Source organism: Tenrec ecaudatus, chromosome 10, assembly GCF_050624435.1.
Source record: "Tenrec ecaudatus isolate mTenEca1 chromosome 10, mTenEca1.hap1, whole genome shotgun sequence".
Taxonomy (NCBI): domain Eukaryota; kingdom Metazoa; phylum Chordata; class Mammalia; order Afrosoricida; family Tenrecidae; genus Tenrec; species Tenrec ecaudatus.
Genome location: NC_134539.1, coordinates 97,248,184 through 97,263,603, shown reverse-complemented (window position 1 = coordinate 97,263,603; position 15,420 = coordinate 97,248,184). Strand labels below are relative to the sequence as shown.

The 15,420-nt window shown below is 37.8% G+C and overlaps 2 protein-coding genes across 19 annotated transcripts in view; one reads left to right on the top strand and one right to left on the bottom strand.

Moving 5' to 3' along the window:
* The window catches only part of NCOR1 (nuclear receptor corepressor 1), a 184,940-nt gene extending 174,503 nt beyond the window's left edge, over positions 1-10,437 (top strand). For all 17 annotated transcript variants that reach the window (XM_075561014.1, XM_075561029.1, XM_075561027.1 and 14 more), the window contains 4 exons: positions 181-234; positions 697-915; positions 7,725-7,907; positions 9,379-10,437. In XM_075561014.1, coding sequence (XP_075417129.1) covers positions 181-234; positions 697-915; positions 7,725-7,907; positions 9,379-9,563 — 641 coding nt within the window. In that variant the 3' untranslated portion in view covers positions 9,564-10,437. The remainder of the gene's footprint in view (positions 1-180; positions 235-696; positions 916-7,724; positions 7,908-9,378) is intronic.
* Positions 10,438-12,584: 2,147 nt separating this feature from the next.
* TTC19 (tetratricopeptide repeat domain 19) overlaps positions 12,585-15,420 on the bottom strand; it is a 29,080-nt gene continuing 26,244 nt past the window's right edge. For both annotated transcript variants that reach the window (XM_075561031.1, XM_075561032.1), the window contains exons 9-10: positions 14,276-14,438; positions 12,585-13,663 (exon numbers count right to left, since the gene is read on the bottom strand). In XM_075561031.1, coding sequence (XP_075417146.1) covers positions 13,542-13,663; positions 14,276-14,438 — 285 coding nt within the window. In that variant the 3' untranslated portion in view covers positions 12,585-13,541. The remainder of the gene's footprint in view (positions 13,664-14,275; positions 14,439-15,420) is intronic.

The following is a 15,420-nucleotide window of genomic DNA, read 5'->3' as shown; positions in this document are numbered from 1 at the left end:
TACAGGTGTATTTTGATTATTGTGGCTATATCGTAGCTTCCATTTTATCTTAAGGGATAAAAATAATATTCAAATCATGGAAAATAAAAAGGTAGGTTTTATTGTAGCATTTTTTTTTACTATTTTTTGGTGTATATGATCATTATCTTGCAATTAACTGTATTGTTTGTTTAAATACAGCAGCTGCTCAGCCAGGAACTGAGATCTTTAATCTGCCAGCAGTTACTACCTCAGGTAATAGTCATAATGCCTTTTAAAAATCAATATGAAATAGGTATAAAGTATTCTATCCAACAGTTGAGTACTGATTTCGTATCGAGACTGTTCCAGTAGATAAATTAAGTATTATATCTGCCTTTAAATAACTGAGAATTTAGTAATGGAAGAAGTAGTCAGAAATAAAATGGCTTTAGATTCAATATTTACTGAATAAAAAATGAGCAAATAGAATCAAAAGAACAGTGTAGAAACTAGGTAACTGAAAAAGACAAGGAAACCTAATTGAGTAGGTTTAATACAGGTAAACAATTGATTCAGTGAGAAAGAAAAATCTCACAGAAGTAGTCTATGTGGATTCTCAATAGTGTTGCAGACTACTTATGCGGGAGGATTTCAAGTGGGTTGAAAGAGCTGTAGGGAGCCTTCATTTTTTTTCTGTTTCCTGATAAACAAGTGTAAATGCATTTGGTTTCTCAGGCTCGGTAAGTTCTAGAGGGCATTCTTTTGCCGATCCTGCTGGTAATCTCGGACTAGAGGACATTATCAGGAAAGCTCTCATGGGAAGCTTTGATAACAAAGTGGATGATCATGGAGTTGTCATGCCCCAGCCTGTGGGGGTAGTACCTGGTAATAACACCTCAGTTGTGTCCAGTGGAGAGACACGGAGAGAGGAACGGGACCCATCACCTAATTCAGGTAAATTTTTCTTTTTGTGAGTGCTGTTCTATTGCTTTTCCTAAGAAAAGGCCTATTTATTCACAAATACTGATGCAGAAATTGTCTTTGTGTTGTCACATTTGTGGGTTTTAGGTACTTTATAAAGTAATTTACTCGAGATCTAATTAAATCTTGCGTGTAAAATATTTGTTTTTGTTTAGTGTTTATTTTCCTCCTCTTCAGCGAGATTTTATTATAGTTAGGGATAAGATTACACTTTTTTAAAATTAACTTTTAAGTAAAATCAATGAACTCTCCTCTTTCTGAAAGACGTGCACTGCCTTCCCCTTTCTGCTTTCACCTTCCATTGTTAATGATTGACCTTACAAAGTGTGTCTGTTGTGCAATTACAATTTTATCGTGGTTTTATTGTGGCATCTCTTCTAAGGTTTGCTTTTTTTCAAAAAAATTTTTAGGGGTTAGGGGAGGGGGGAAATGAGGAACTAATACCAAGGACTCAATAGAAAGTAAGTGTCTAGAAATGAACAAAGGCAACATATGTACAAAGACCTGATGCAATCAATGTATGGATTGTAACGAGTTGTAAAATGTTTTAAAAATTTTTTAAGGAAGTCATATTAATCATTTTATTGGGGGTTCTTACAAATCTAAGAAATTACAAGAGCTTGTCCATGTCTACCAATTCCTTCTTGTTTTTTTATATATATATTTGAAGAGACAAGCCCAGCTTACTCTTTTCTCAAATCATTCTGTAGGCTACTTCCTTTTTTATCCTTTCTCCCTCTGGCATCCATAGTCCTACACGAAATATGGCCAGGTTTTTCCTCCCTTTTTTGTGTGATAGTGGCTCTATCTGACTGAAGATTCCTTTAGTTCAATAAATCAACCATCACAGTGTGTTGGTATTGAGTAGTCCATCAGATAATCCTGATATGGGAGGAAAACGAGCTTTGCATTTGAAGCTGATTTCCGCCTTCCTATAAATGTTCTCTTGAAATACTGTTTCTCTTGCTGGGCTCTATCTTCTATCACACTTGCCTGTCTGTTGTACTGTAGTAGCTAGCATGTTGCCGTGATGTTAGAAGCTATGCCACCTATATTTCAAATTCCAGCAAGGTCACCCCTACTAGAGTTTTCAGTGACACTGTCAGAGTAAAGGAGACTAGAAAGAAGGAAGAGGTAGTCCACTTCTGGAAATTCCTAAAGTAAAAAATCAAAAACCGTTTAATGCCATTGAGGCAGTTCCAACTCATGGCAACTATAGGACAGAGTAAAATTACTCCTTTGGATCTCTAAGACTTGAAATCTTTGGAGGAGCCTCATCTTGCTCCCACAGAATGGTAGATTCCAAGAGTTGATCTTTTGGGTTCAGCTCAGTGTGTAACCCACACCTCTAGGACTTCTTAAACCCACTGCCATCATGTAGTTTGACTCATAGTGGTCCTACAAAGGTTTCCAAGATGAAGCAGATTGCTTCATCCGACAGCACCTTAGGTTACCAGTCCAGTACATATCAACAGCACCACTTGGTCTCCTGAGAATAGTCTGATAACATTGCCAAGAGATGAGGCTCTCCAGTTGGAAGGCACTCAAACGCGACTGAAGAGAGTTGCTTCCTCAAAGTAGTCGACCTTAATGGCATTGATCGAGCGCAGTGTTCAGGGCTTTTATTTGCTGAGGGGGCATTACTCAGAATGGGAGGCAGTAGCTGTGCAAATGTTTTTACCGTATATACTCATGTACAAGCTGAGTTTTTCAGCACATTTTAAAAAAATCATCTTACTGGGGGCTCATACAACTCTTATCACAATCCAGGCATACATCCATTGTCAATCACATTTGCACATTTGTTGCCCTCATCATTTTCAGCACATTTTAAATAATTTTTGTGGTAAAATTAGGTGTGTTGGCTGATACTCGGGTCAGCTTATACTTGAGTATATACACAGTAATAATCAGAATATGGAATGTATGAAGTATGACTAGAAATTTTGGAAATCATCAAAAATGAATACAATAAGATCAATATTGTAGACAGTGGTCAGTTGACCGGGACTGGTAATTGGCCATTTTGAATTAGATAATCATAGGCTACTATACCAAAAATGGCAAATTGGAGTAGAATGGTGTTGGCTTCATCATTCACAACCTGTCCTGAAGGAGCCTTGTGGTGTAGTGATTACGCATTGGGCCTAACTGTAAGGTCAGCACTTTGGAACGACAGGAGAAAGGTGAGGCACTTTACCTCACGTCAAGACTTACAACCTTGAAAACCAGCAGGAGTTCCACTCTGTCCTACAGGGTCACTATGAGTTAAGTTATCCTAAAGTAATATCCATATACCTTACAAGGAAAACCAATTAATACAACTAGTATTCAAATTTGTAATATAACCACTAATACCCAAAATAAGAAAATAGAAGATTTTCAGCAACTTCTTTGGTCTAAAATCGACCAAACAAGGCAATCGAGATTCATTGAGCATTACTAGTTTGAAATGCAAATGTTACAAACAGAGGAATTAGCAGTTGGACACTGTGGCCTTGGTGATAGAAGAATGAACTCGAATCACATGATAGAATTTTGCAAGACATATTTGGACTTATTTCAGATTTCTTTTTTTTTTTTCAGTAACATAAGTGACAGCTATGGGGTGGGATTTCAAGGCTCATTGACATATTTTAATTTCTACTTTAACCAAACATTTTAAGTCCCCTCAAAAATGTGTACCTCAATATATAACGGGTTAAAGATTCAGGACGGTGGGGGAGGAAGGGGGGGGGGGGAAGAGAAGCTGATACCAAGGGCTCAAATAGCAAATATAAGAGCTATAAGTGGCCCCAATAAAATGGTTTTGGTTTTTTTTTAATGTGGGCCTCACCAGAGAGTGTACACAAGAATCAAATTAACTACATCTGTGGGAAGAGATGGTGGAGATGCTCGTTACCAGTTGGAATAAGACAAGGGACCAATGGCATGAAAGAGTTGAAACTGAAGAAAATTAAAACAAGAGCCAAAACATAACCTTCAATCATATCTGAATTTAGAGGCCATCTCAAGAATAGATTTTGATGTAGTCACTGACTACCAGATGAGCTGTGAGGTGATACTGAAGATAACATACATGAAGAACATAAAAGATCATTTAAAAGAAAAGACCAAGCAGCTGTCAGAAGAGATTCAGGCTTGCTCTGGAATGTATAATAGTAAAAGTGAAAGGAAGAAATGATTAAGAGCTTATCAGTAGATTTCAAAGTTGCTCACGAAGCGAGGTAAAGTGCAAAAATGCAAAGACGTGGAGTTAAAAAACCAAAAGGGAAGTAATGTGTTCAGTATTTCACAAGCTGAAAAGAACTGAAGAAAACAATTATAATATTCAGGGGTTCTTTTGGCTAAATATTAAACAATTCAGGAAACATTAACTGTATCAAAAAGAATTGTTTGACATGCAACCATTGTAAATGATTAGCATATAATCAATAACAGTTGGTACTGAGGGAAGAAAGTCCACACTGCACTGAGGCATTAGGGAAAACAGGTATCAGGAATTGATGGAACGCCAAATGTACTGATGTATCTCAGGAAATGTTCATTCATCTATGCCCCAGAAATTGTAAGACAGCTACCTGGCAACCAATTGGAAGAGATTCATTCATGTTCATTTCAAGGAAATGAGTTCCAACAAAATGTGGAAATTATCAACCAAAATCATGTAAAATTTGATGAAGATAATTAAAAAATGGTTGCAGCAGTACACAAACAGGAACTGACAAATTCAGGCGGGATTCAGAAGACGATTTGGGGATGAAACTTATCATTGGTGATTTTGGCTGTTAGAGAATACCAAAAAGATGTTTACCTGTGTTTTATTGACTGTTGCTAGGCATTGTATTGTGTGGATCAAAACAAAATTCTGGATAACATTGAGAAGACTGGGAATTCAAGGACATGGTAATTGTACTCATCCAAAACCTATATTTAGCCCAATAGGCAATTGTTTGATTAAAACAAGAGGATACTGTAGTTTAAAAAGCAAGAAAGGTGTTTTTGTCACGCTAACATCCATTCACTGTACTTGATTCAATGAGTAAATATGCTTTGCACATACGTAGAACATGATACAATCTTGGCTGCTTGAAGCAATTATTGATAAAAATCGAAGACTGCTGACTTAAATTTGGCTAACACCTCAATTCTGACCCATAGCTACCCAATAGGACACAGAACTGCCCCTTGGGTTTCCAAGGTTGTACATCATTATGGGAACAGACGCTTCATCTGTCTTGCATGGAGCAGCTAGTAGGTTGGAACTGCTGGGACTTGAATGAGCAGCCTAGGCTGCTATACCACCAGGGCTACTTTAAAGAAAACAAAAATCCCTAACATCTAAACTATAATAAGCAACAACGTGATAAATGTGAAAGAGATGCAAGTTTTCACACATTTCATTGTACGTGGAAATCAGACTTGTATTGGATTTGGGAAATTGCTGCAAACGACTTTCTTTAAAGTATTAAAAAGCAAAAATGTCACTTGAACACCTGACCCGAGGCATGATATTGTTAATCATCTCTGTGTGTGTGAAAGCTGGGTGAGTTATTAGTAATTATTTTGAATTATTGCCAAAAATATCAAGCCATAGAGTACCAGAAAAACAGATTTATCCTGAAAGTTTGCACAGCAATGCTTCTTTTTTTTTTCTTTAATTTTTTTAGCAATACTTTCTAAAGCTGATCTGGTGAGATTTTATCTCGTGTATTTTGGACATGTCATCCTGGGGGAATGAGTCTCTGGAGAACATTATGCTTGGCAGAGAAGAGGTTTTGAGAATAAAAGATGCTCAATGATAGAGATTCACAGAGGCTAATACAGTGGGCTCAACGTAGAAGAGATTTGTCAGGATGGCATAGAAGCATGCTTTGCTTTGTTTTATTGTATTTAGGGCTGTTATCACTGGGTACTACTGACCACAGTAACCAGTACAGCAGTACTAACAGCAATTCTAGCCTTTAATCTATTGTATCTTTTATATTTAATTACTTAAGTCATCTTGATTGTCTTTGTTACTCCATAATATAAAGGACTTGAGTTTTCTTCTTTTTATTTCTAGCTTGAGGGCCTGAAGTTGCTTTCTATCCATTTTATTGTGTTCCTGAATGAGTTTTGCATAGGGTAAAATTGTTCGACTAAGCTCTAGTCTCTTAGAAAAATTCAGTGTATTGTTCTGGAACTCAAAAATGTACTCTGGTGAGGCAGTAGGTTAAGCATTGGGCAACTAACCAGAAGATTGGAGGTACTAATCCACTAACTACTCCATGGGGAAAATGTTTCTGCAAAGATGTGGAGCCTCAGACTGTAGAAGTAGTTCCGTATCCAACACAATCTACTCAATGGCAATGAGTCTGAGTTTGTTCCAGAGCCCAATCAGGTTATCCCAATCATTTGAGCTTCTACTGAGTTCACCAACTAAACAGTCTTGAGAAACGTGGCCACCGAGCTAATAAGGTTCTGCTGAGGGCCTATAGTGGCATAAAAAGGCTTCTTTTTCAGTTTTTTGGTTTAATACCTTGGTACATTATTTCTTCATGTAGTGAACTAAATACTTGTAAGTGTGCATCCCTATAGATTTGGGGGAGGGGAGAGTAAGGTAGGAGACCTGATGGGGCAGTGGTTATAGCACTCAGTGGTGACTCACCAAAAAGTTGGTGGCTCCAACCAGGGTTTTTATCTTGTTTGAACCAGGGCTTCAAACTGGTTCAGTAATGTTTATCATAGCAAAACTGGAATACACCTGAATTTGTAAATTGTGGGTGCCACCAGAAGGGAAAAAATTACAAGTAAAGGTATAGGATTGCCTACTTTGAAGAGTTAGTAAACCAATGCAGGAGACTGGGTTTTGCCAGGACTCAGGAGAGTAACCTACATTAATTACAAACATTTTGGTGGACTGGGGCTATCTTTGAGAAGGGCACCTGTTCCACAATGCCGTGTTTCTTCCAAGGAGATTACGTTTTCCAGTAGGATACTGACCCATCGTCTACTGCCAGACCACCTTAAATAGGCCTGATAAAACCTGGCCCTGTTTCAGTTAGTCAGCCTTAAGTGAATGAGACCATATTCTAAGCCCTGGTTCAAACTTACCAGCCACTCTGTAAGAGAAAGATATATGAAGATTGATAGTTTGGGAAACTATGAGACAGTTTTGCTGAGGGCTAAGTACTCCTACAAGCACAATGGTTTTAATCATTTGGCTACTAACTAAAAAGGTTGATGGTTCAAACTCACCCATGGCTCTAGTAGGAGCTCTTAGCCCTCAAACAACAGGGAAAAAAAACTGGTGATTTGTTTTCATGAGTTTGTACAGCCTAGGAACACCTACAGGGCAGTTCCACTGACCTGCGTGCTCACTGCCAGACAGCACACAGCAGGAGTGAGAATGTAAGGTTTTTGTCATATTGACTTACTCCTCAGCATACCTCCTGTACAGCCAGCCAAGAAAGAAACTTTGATGTTGCAGAAATTCAGTTAGTTGGTTTCCACACATTTATGTTTGTGACATGAAGATACACCCCTTTTTCTGTTTTGGCTCTTGCGAGTGAAATTCTGGCTTTCCTTTAAATAGAATTTGTCTCCTTGGGTCCTAGGTTCTGGACTTTACTTACTAATTAACGTTATCATTCATTAATGCTTTTGTAGCTTTTAAGTTTAAGAATTTAAATGTGAGGGAGGCTTCAAAAAATTGTGGAAAATGGTATTTAAATATATTTTTCCACGAATTTCTTGAAACTCCTTTGTATTATATATCAATAGTTTAATTTTACTTTTAGGAGGAGGAGTTTGCAAACCAAAGTTGATCACCAAGTCAAACAACAGGAAATCTAAATCTCCTATCCCTGGGCAAGGCTACTTAGGAACAGAGCGGCCATCTTCAGTGTCCTCTGTACATTCAGAAGGGGAATATCATCGACAGACACCAGGCTGGGCCTGGGAAGATAGGCCCTCCTCTACAGGTGAGAAACTTGACTTAACTGGCAAAAGATGAGGCTTAAAACAATTTCTATCAGTACTTACATGGTTATTTCATGGAAAACTGTCTCCATTACTGAATCATTAGATAGATTTCACTTACCAACACAGAACATGAATGTATATCATCTAAAATTTTCAAGAGTGCTAAATTTGATGACCTCAAATAAAGGAAGATCTAAGACAAGTATCAACCACCCTTCTGCTATATGCTGGCAGCCAACATGTGCTATTTTTAAAACGAGTCTATAGTTACATTTCTTTTCACAAACTACTCTGTTGTAAAGTGCCACTCTCAAGCGACTTTGTTAGTCTTTCATATACTGTTTATCAGCCGAGTCACCTAATTTTACCACAAAAACTGCACCAAAAGTGCAGAAAAACTCAGCTTACACACGAGTATATACGATAAACATTTTTAGAGAAGGTTCTTAAAGAAATGTTAAGCAATTTAAAGTAAAGAGTGGGGGGGGGCGGGGCAGACAGATCTTAATCCATGTCTTTCTCTAGCTTCACCACTTACATACCAACCACAGAAAGTTGTTAATGTTTTCTATTGTTTGTTTATTTATATGTTTCTGGTCCTGGCATTTAAAAACGTGAGAGAACAGACTTGGCTTTCCTTTGTTTTTAAAATAAAAATACATGTTATTTGTTATGAGTTTTTAGGCCATCTTTTTGTTAGGGGTTAAATATATCTATAAATGTCTCCTCCCTTTTCAGTATTACTTTTTTTAAAATCAAGATTTCATATTACATATGAAGTGATTGGTTGTATACTATGTCAAAAATTTCTAGTTGAGGATGATGATTGCTTCTTCAGTGACTCTAGAAATTATTAGACCATTCGTGAGATTAATTACCTGATGAAATGGTAGGTGTTAGGTTTTTTCATTTTCTATCACCAAAGTAACACATTTCTTCAGGGAGACAGTAAGAGATTCTAAAAGTTGGTGTGTATCCCACTTGTACATCCCAGTGAGCTTCAGCAGAACGACATGCTGCCCTCCAACTGTTTAAATTCCTAGGTATATGTCGCCCTTGTTCTGGGAACTGTTTTCCTGTCATACTCTTTAAAGAGCCAAAAAGTTGTTGGTCTAACCAGACTGTACAATGAGGCTTTAGAAAGCTTGCAGAAAAATGGAATTGAAGCTGAAAAATGTCCATAAACTTTTTGAAACCTGCTTGTATTTCAATTAGTTCTTGGTACCCCGTACTAAGGTTCTCCTTGGAAACACTTTCCTACTAACAAGTCAGGACTTGCTATTTTCAGCTCTGTTAAGACTCACCCTGTCTTACTTGTCTCACAGATTAGCTAGAATCTAAGTGGTGAAATCTTGGCCCTTCTGCATTAGGTTCATTTTACTCTTATTGTCACATTACCACTTTGGTAGGATAGTTCTGTCTGTCTCAACAACTATGCTCCAGACAGTGAAATTTTTTTTCTTTTGTCAGGCTCAACTCAGTTTCCTTATAACCCTTTGACTATGCGGATGCTCAGCAACACACCTCCATCATCAACTGCATGTGCTCCTTCTGTAAACCAAGCAGCTACTCACCAACAGAACAGGATCTGGGAAAGAGAGCCTGCCCCACTGCTCTCAGCACAATATGAGACACTGTCGGACAGCGATGACTGAACTGTACGGAGAATGATAACACGGGAAGGGAGCTCTAGTTTTGGTTGTGCCCAGTTTTGACTTGTGCCCAGAGACTTTCCAGGAGAGCCAGGGCTACAGTTGATGAAGAAGTGATGGAACTTTATTTGGAGAGCCATGTGGGGGTGGGGGTGGGGTTGCCTTTGAAATGGGCAGTTCAGTGGATTATAATAATAGTGGAGGGTTGAAATGTTGAAGATAAATATGTAGAGTTTTTAAAAAGTGGACAATTCCTATTCTTACATCTGTTTGTAAAGAGAACCATAATGTCTTTAAATCATTTTTCTGTAAATAGATTGCCTTTTTTGCAGTGTTTCCCCTTGCTGTAGTATCTGATGTACTTATGTTTCAGTCAGCGCATCAACTTTGGGGGTAAATTTTTAAAATCTTTTTTGTCTATCTTTTTAACCTTGCCTTCTAAACAACCTCATACAGCCCAGATATCTGATGTAGGCTGTCTCGGGCATTGTACTTTTATCGGATTTTATGTCCTCTAAATTCAGTTTCCCAGTGATGTTTAAAATCTGTGAACTGTTTAAATTTTTAACACAGACCCTTGTCACAAAAGGTGTACATTAATATACTAGGGTCAAAGGGTAGGAGAAACAATACAATTCTTCCATCTTGTAAATTTCCAGTTCAGGCTTTAATATATAAATATTTTTTTTAACTGATGAAAATGTTAGTGCATGGGTATGTTATAGCTCAGTTTTACAGTTTTAAAGGCTTAATGGATGCATACCTCACTGTTATGCACACTGGTAATTTAACCATGCCCTCAATACTCCTTTCTCCTGCATTTGCTGCAGCCCATGAAAGCTTTTGTTTAGAAATAAATTTGACTACCCTGTCCATAGCTACAGTAGATTATTTGTGATTTAAGGCTCTTTATTATGTCTCAGGGTGCAGTGGGAAAGCAAAACATTTTTCTTTAGTTTGATATATTTAATCGGTTGATTTTAAAAGTGAAGACTACATTTTAAATGTCACCCTTTCTGCATGTCAGCATTTATTATCACTTATTCCTTGTGGGCAAGAATTTATTGTTAGATAGTTTCATTCCATTGACTCACTAGGTGCATATAATTTAAAAGATTGAATTTTAAATTAATGTATTTGAAGGTTGGTGTTATTCTTCATTAAGAATTCTTTCGGATATCTTTTTCCCATATCATTGAAACATATCAAATTATCCTTCCCTAGATACTAATGGTTTTGGGAGAATGCCACTGATTAGAAAGGAGAGAAATAAAGATCTTTCAGGAGGCAAAAAATGTAACGCCTAATGGCATTTAAAGTATCCTCTTAGAAAGCAGTCCTTGTATGAGCAGCTTGCTGAGTGCCTGTCTGACAATAACTGCTTGATAGGCATTCTCAAAAACTCATTGATCGACCTTGTAAATAGTGATGTTTATCCCTACTTTATGGGTGAGCAAATAGGCTCGTTACTTCTCCCACATAATTAGTAACTGACAAGATAGGCATAAGCTCTTATTTTTCTGAAAGTAAAGCCTTTACTCCAGTAACTGTGCTGCCCCTTGGTATTTGAGGTCCTCAAAATAAACTTTAGATCAGGCATGGGAATCAAAGTTCCTACTACCTGGAACATTGGCATCACTATATTAGCAATATATGTACAAACATACATGAAATTTTAATATAGATAAAAAAACGGTGACTGAATGAATGTTCTACCTCTTCAAAGTTTTGCTTAATTTTTTCTTAAGGTGTTAAGAATTTTTCTCTAGCCTTGAGAACCATACAAAGATTCCAAGTCTGAACAGTTTTTGAGAACATTTTAGACCAGACCCTAACTTACTTGTTTTGCAGTTCGACTCGAGGGACCCCTGGGGGAGCTGCTGTTAGTTCCTCCCTCCACTCCCACCACAGTGCATGTGTGTCACTTCACCTGGAGAGAGTGGGGAGGTAAAACCCAGAATCATTTCTTAGTTTAAAATAGTAAAAAGACACAATGTTTATATGCTTACCTGTGGAACAAACTACACAGAGAAGGGTGGAGATCCACTTCATAATGATCTAAGTGCAAAGCAGGGCACTACGAGTGACTGATGACTTGTCGATACTAGCAGTAACCAAGGAAGGCATGGTGTTCTTCACGGGCTACTAGTTCAGTATTCTAAAGCTACACATTAGCATTCCAGATTGAGGTCTTCCTGATCATGTACATAGTTTCAGTTTACAGCCAAAGTTTTATGATTGGAAATTTTATGTTTTAACTTTGGAATGTCAAGTGAATATATTTAAAAAATAGATATACCATGAGTACTCCCGCAATAATACAGTTCAAAAATTTAAACCATATTCTCTTTGTAACTGTTCTGGATTTAAATCACTCCGTAAAAGAGATCAGATTTCCTGTTGCTTTACTATCTTGCTGTACAACAGTACAAATGAACTGTAGTGACACTCCTTATGAAGAAATGATCTTTCTGAAAACTCTAGTTTTCCCAGCACCAGGACCATGAGCTGAATCATTGTGGAGGACCAAAATTATTAAATAAAGAGTGAAAAATCTTTCAATAATCCCAGCAAAGCAGCTGCAATTGTGAAAAGGTAAAAATTCATTCTTGTTGCATGTGAGTTGACATTAATTAAAAACAAACAAACAAGCCTAAAGACTGGGTTGCACTTAAACTCACCCTGGTTTATATTTTAGTTTCAAACACGAGTAAGACCTCAGTACTTCTAGTCCCTTATTTTGTGTGAGAAATTCACAGATTATACAAAGGATCTTTTAAAAGTTCATGGAGAAATTCCATTATCTTTTAAATCTACTTTCTCCAAGCTTTTTGACGCCCCCTATGGATGAAAGGAGTCTTCCATTATGGGGAAACTAATAAAAAGTATCAGTCTTATCATTGTACCCCCACCCCCACCCGTGTCCTTTGGTGGTACCTAGAAAAATGGTCGTTTCCCCTAGGCAAAGGACTATTGCCAAGGCTGACAGGATGTGTTCTCTTACTGATGGACTCGGAGACCGAATGCTATGTCGAAGCAGCTTTATTCACACTGTTCATGTGGGCGCCACAGAGTGAATCTCATGCTTCACTTGAAAGAGGAGGAGAATAGGATCCCAAATCAAAAGCCAGGACTAGAATCTAGGTCGGTGCTTCATCTGTCAACCCACCAGTGCACATCAAAACTACGGGGCCATCTTAGATACTACCTTTGTCGGGCTCTCGCCTGTGCTTGCAGCCTGGCGTGCCTATATTCAAAGAGCTCCCCAGAGAATTCTGCTGAGATCTAGTTGACAAATGAAGTTGAATGTTCACATAACACTGACAAGCAAGAGATTAACCACTCTTTTTTTTATGGTTGCATATAACAAGATACATAGAAAAACAGATCACTTTTATTTATGATCAAATAGGTGCTATATAGTACCTAGTTCAGAATTTAATACTTCATAATGAATACTGTTGTCAAATTAAGGATACCGCTTTTCTTCTTCATGCATGGAAGTCCCACAGTAAGTGGGGCTTCATGAAATAAATTATAAAGAAGAACCGCTCACTATAATCAGCCTTTTCCACGAGAGAGGGAGCTCCTCCTGACAGATAGTGACAGGAAAGGGCAGCAAATGAAAGTGTATGGTAGAGATGCCAGACGATTACCACACACTTCCCTGCTCAAAGAGGAAACAAGGTACATCTAAATCTAAAGTTCTATTGGATCAACAGAGCTGGCACCTAGCCATGCATCACAGCTGAAAGCATCACTTGACATATGTTAAAATCAGAGCTGAGAAGGGAAAGTTACCTTTTCTAAAAGTAGTGGTATATGCAAGGTGTCTTTCCTCAACTTGAATATCAAGGACAAGGATCTAAGTCACTGCTTGGGTACCAATCAGAATGGAATAATTACTATTCCTCAGGGTTACTTAGAAGTTATTCCTACAATAAAAATTAATTTAGAGCTAGATAAAATTAAATCAAAGGTCTACTTTTTTCTTGACAGCTCAGCCAACACTTCTCTGATGTGCTGTATGGACACCTCATCCTTCTTCAGCTCTGCTTGCTTCAGTGCTTCCTGGTAGATCTCTTTGGCTTGCGGATATCTTTCTAAAGTAACCCAGGAGAGAAGGGAGAACAGGAAGAAAATAAGTTTAAATTGGTATAAATCTGATGTATTGTGTGCTTATCCCCCATTTTACAAAACAATATAATGGCTTAGAAAGCCTGTAACTTGGACCAGGTTCTAGAGCTCCAACCAGAGCTCCAGCTCAGTGAATGCTGGAGGAATTCTTAATTAAGCCCTTTTTAGTATACCATGGAGCCTCACTTGATTAGGCAAGGAGTTTAGTAATGGTGTTAGGTGTGATAAAAACTTGTCATTCTCCAATTCCAAACTTGCCATCGGGTTGATTCCAACTCATCGTGATCCTATAGGACAGCTAGATAGAACTGCCGCAGGGGCCTTCTGGAGGCTCTTTCATGAGAGTAGGAAATTTCATCCTTCCCTGGATGGTGGTTTCAGCCCAAGGGCATAGTATGCTGATGTTCATAACAATGTCCACCAAACTCTGGTATTCCCTATCTTACATGTTCATAAACATTGTAAGTTAAACTGTAAATGTGAATTATTGCCTATGTCCTACCTGAACACCATTTCATAGTTGTAAATACAGTCACCATCCTCCCTTGAAAACAAACGAAGTTTCCAAAGCTACCTACCCCTGTGCATCAGAATTGCAGCTAGATTACTGAGTACCATGTGCAACTCAGGGTGCTTTGTCTGTCTTGCCAGCTCTGATGCCCTCTGCACATAAGTGAAGGCTTCCTCAAAGTGGCCTTGTGCATCCAGAGTCGTAGCCAGGTCATTCATCAGCACAATGGTCTAAATACAAAGAAACAGAGTCAGCTGCTGCTTTCAAAATACACTTCTACAGATTGAATATTTGACTCTTGATGCACTGACTGTACACTTCAGATGTTATCCCACCTTGCCTTCCTCCAAAGTCAAAAGATAGCAGCCTTTAAGAAACTATGATGTTACTATTCGTACTGTGGACATTGGTTCAACCCTCAAATAATACAAATTTTTTTTTTTGCTTTTATAAATTTTTTGTTATTTTATACAAATCTTGATATTAGGGAACAAAATTTGTTAAACTAAAAATAGTAGCAAATATGCCATTCAACAATCTTGAGAAATAACCCCCGTGGCTTCATTCTCTCTAGAGCCACAGTCTCAAGAAGATATATTTACTTAAGAAAGATTTTTCATGAAGAGTTTCTTAAATGTTAATACTAAAAGGATCCAGCTTCCATTCTTTCTTCTGCGGTAAAGCCGAGCTTTAAGTCTCCTGATTGTAGCTAGTCATTGGTGATTTGAATTCCATGTTTGCCTCAATGATATTCTAAGAGGACTTTGAATAAGCCCAAAGTTCCTTTCCTAGAGATACATAACTCAATATCCCTCTTCTAAAACTATTACTTATTCTGCCCTGTGACAGACTGAGTTAGTGGTGTGTCCTATTTGGGGAGCACCAAGCATTCTTAGTCAAAGTGATCTATCTATCCCTTGCCCTATAAGAATTGAAAAGAGAGACATTAAGAGTTCACATACACTGATCTCAATTCAATGTGTTTAGTGTTCTCACAGAAATCTTTACATTGATGTGTTCAAATTCAGCAGTATATCAGTGTTATTAATTTGTTAATCCCACCCCCACCCTCTACCTCCCACCCCCATACACGTTTTAACTGTGGGATGAGGAGGAAGGACAAGGCTCTTCATCTTTAGAAGATTCTTTAAAAAAAAAAAAAAAAGAAGATTCTTACATATCAGCAGTTTGACCAGATTTATGTTTGAGAAA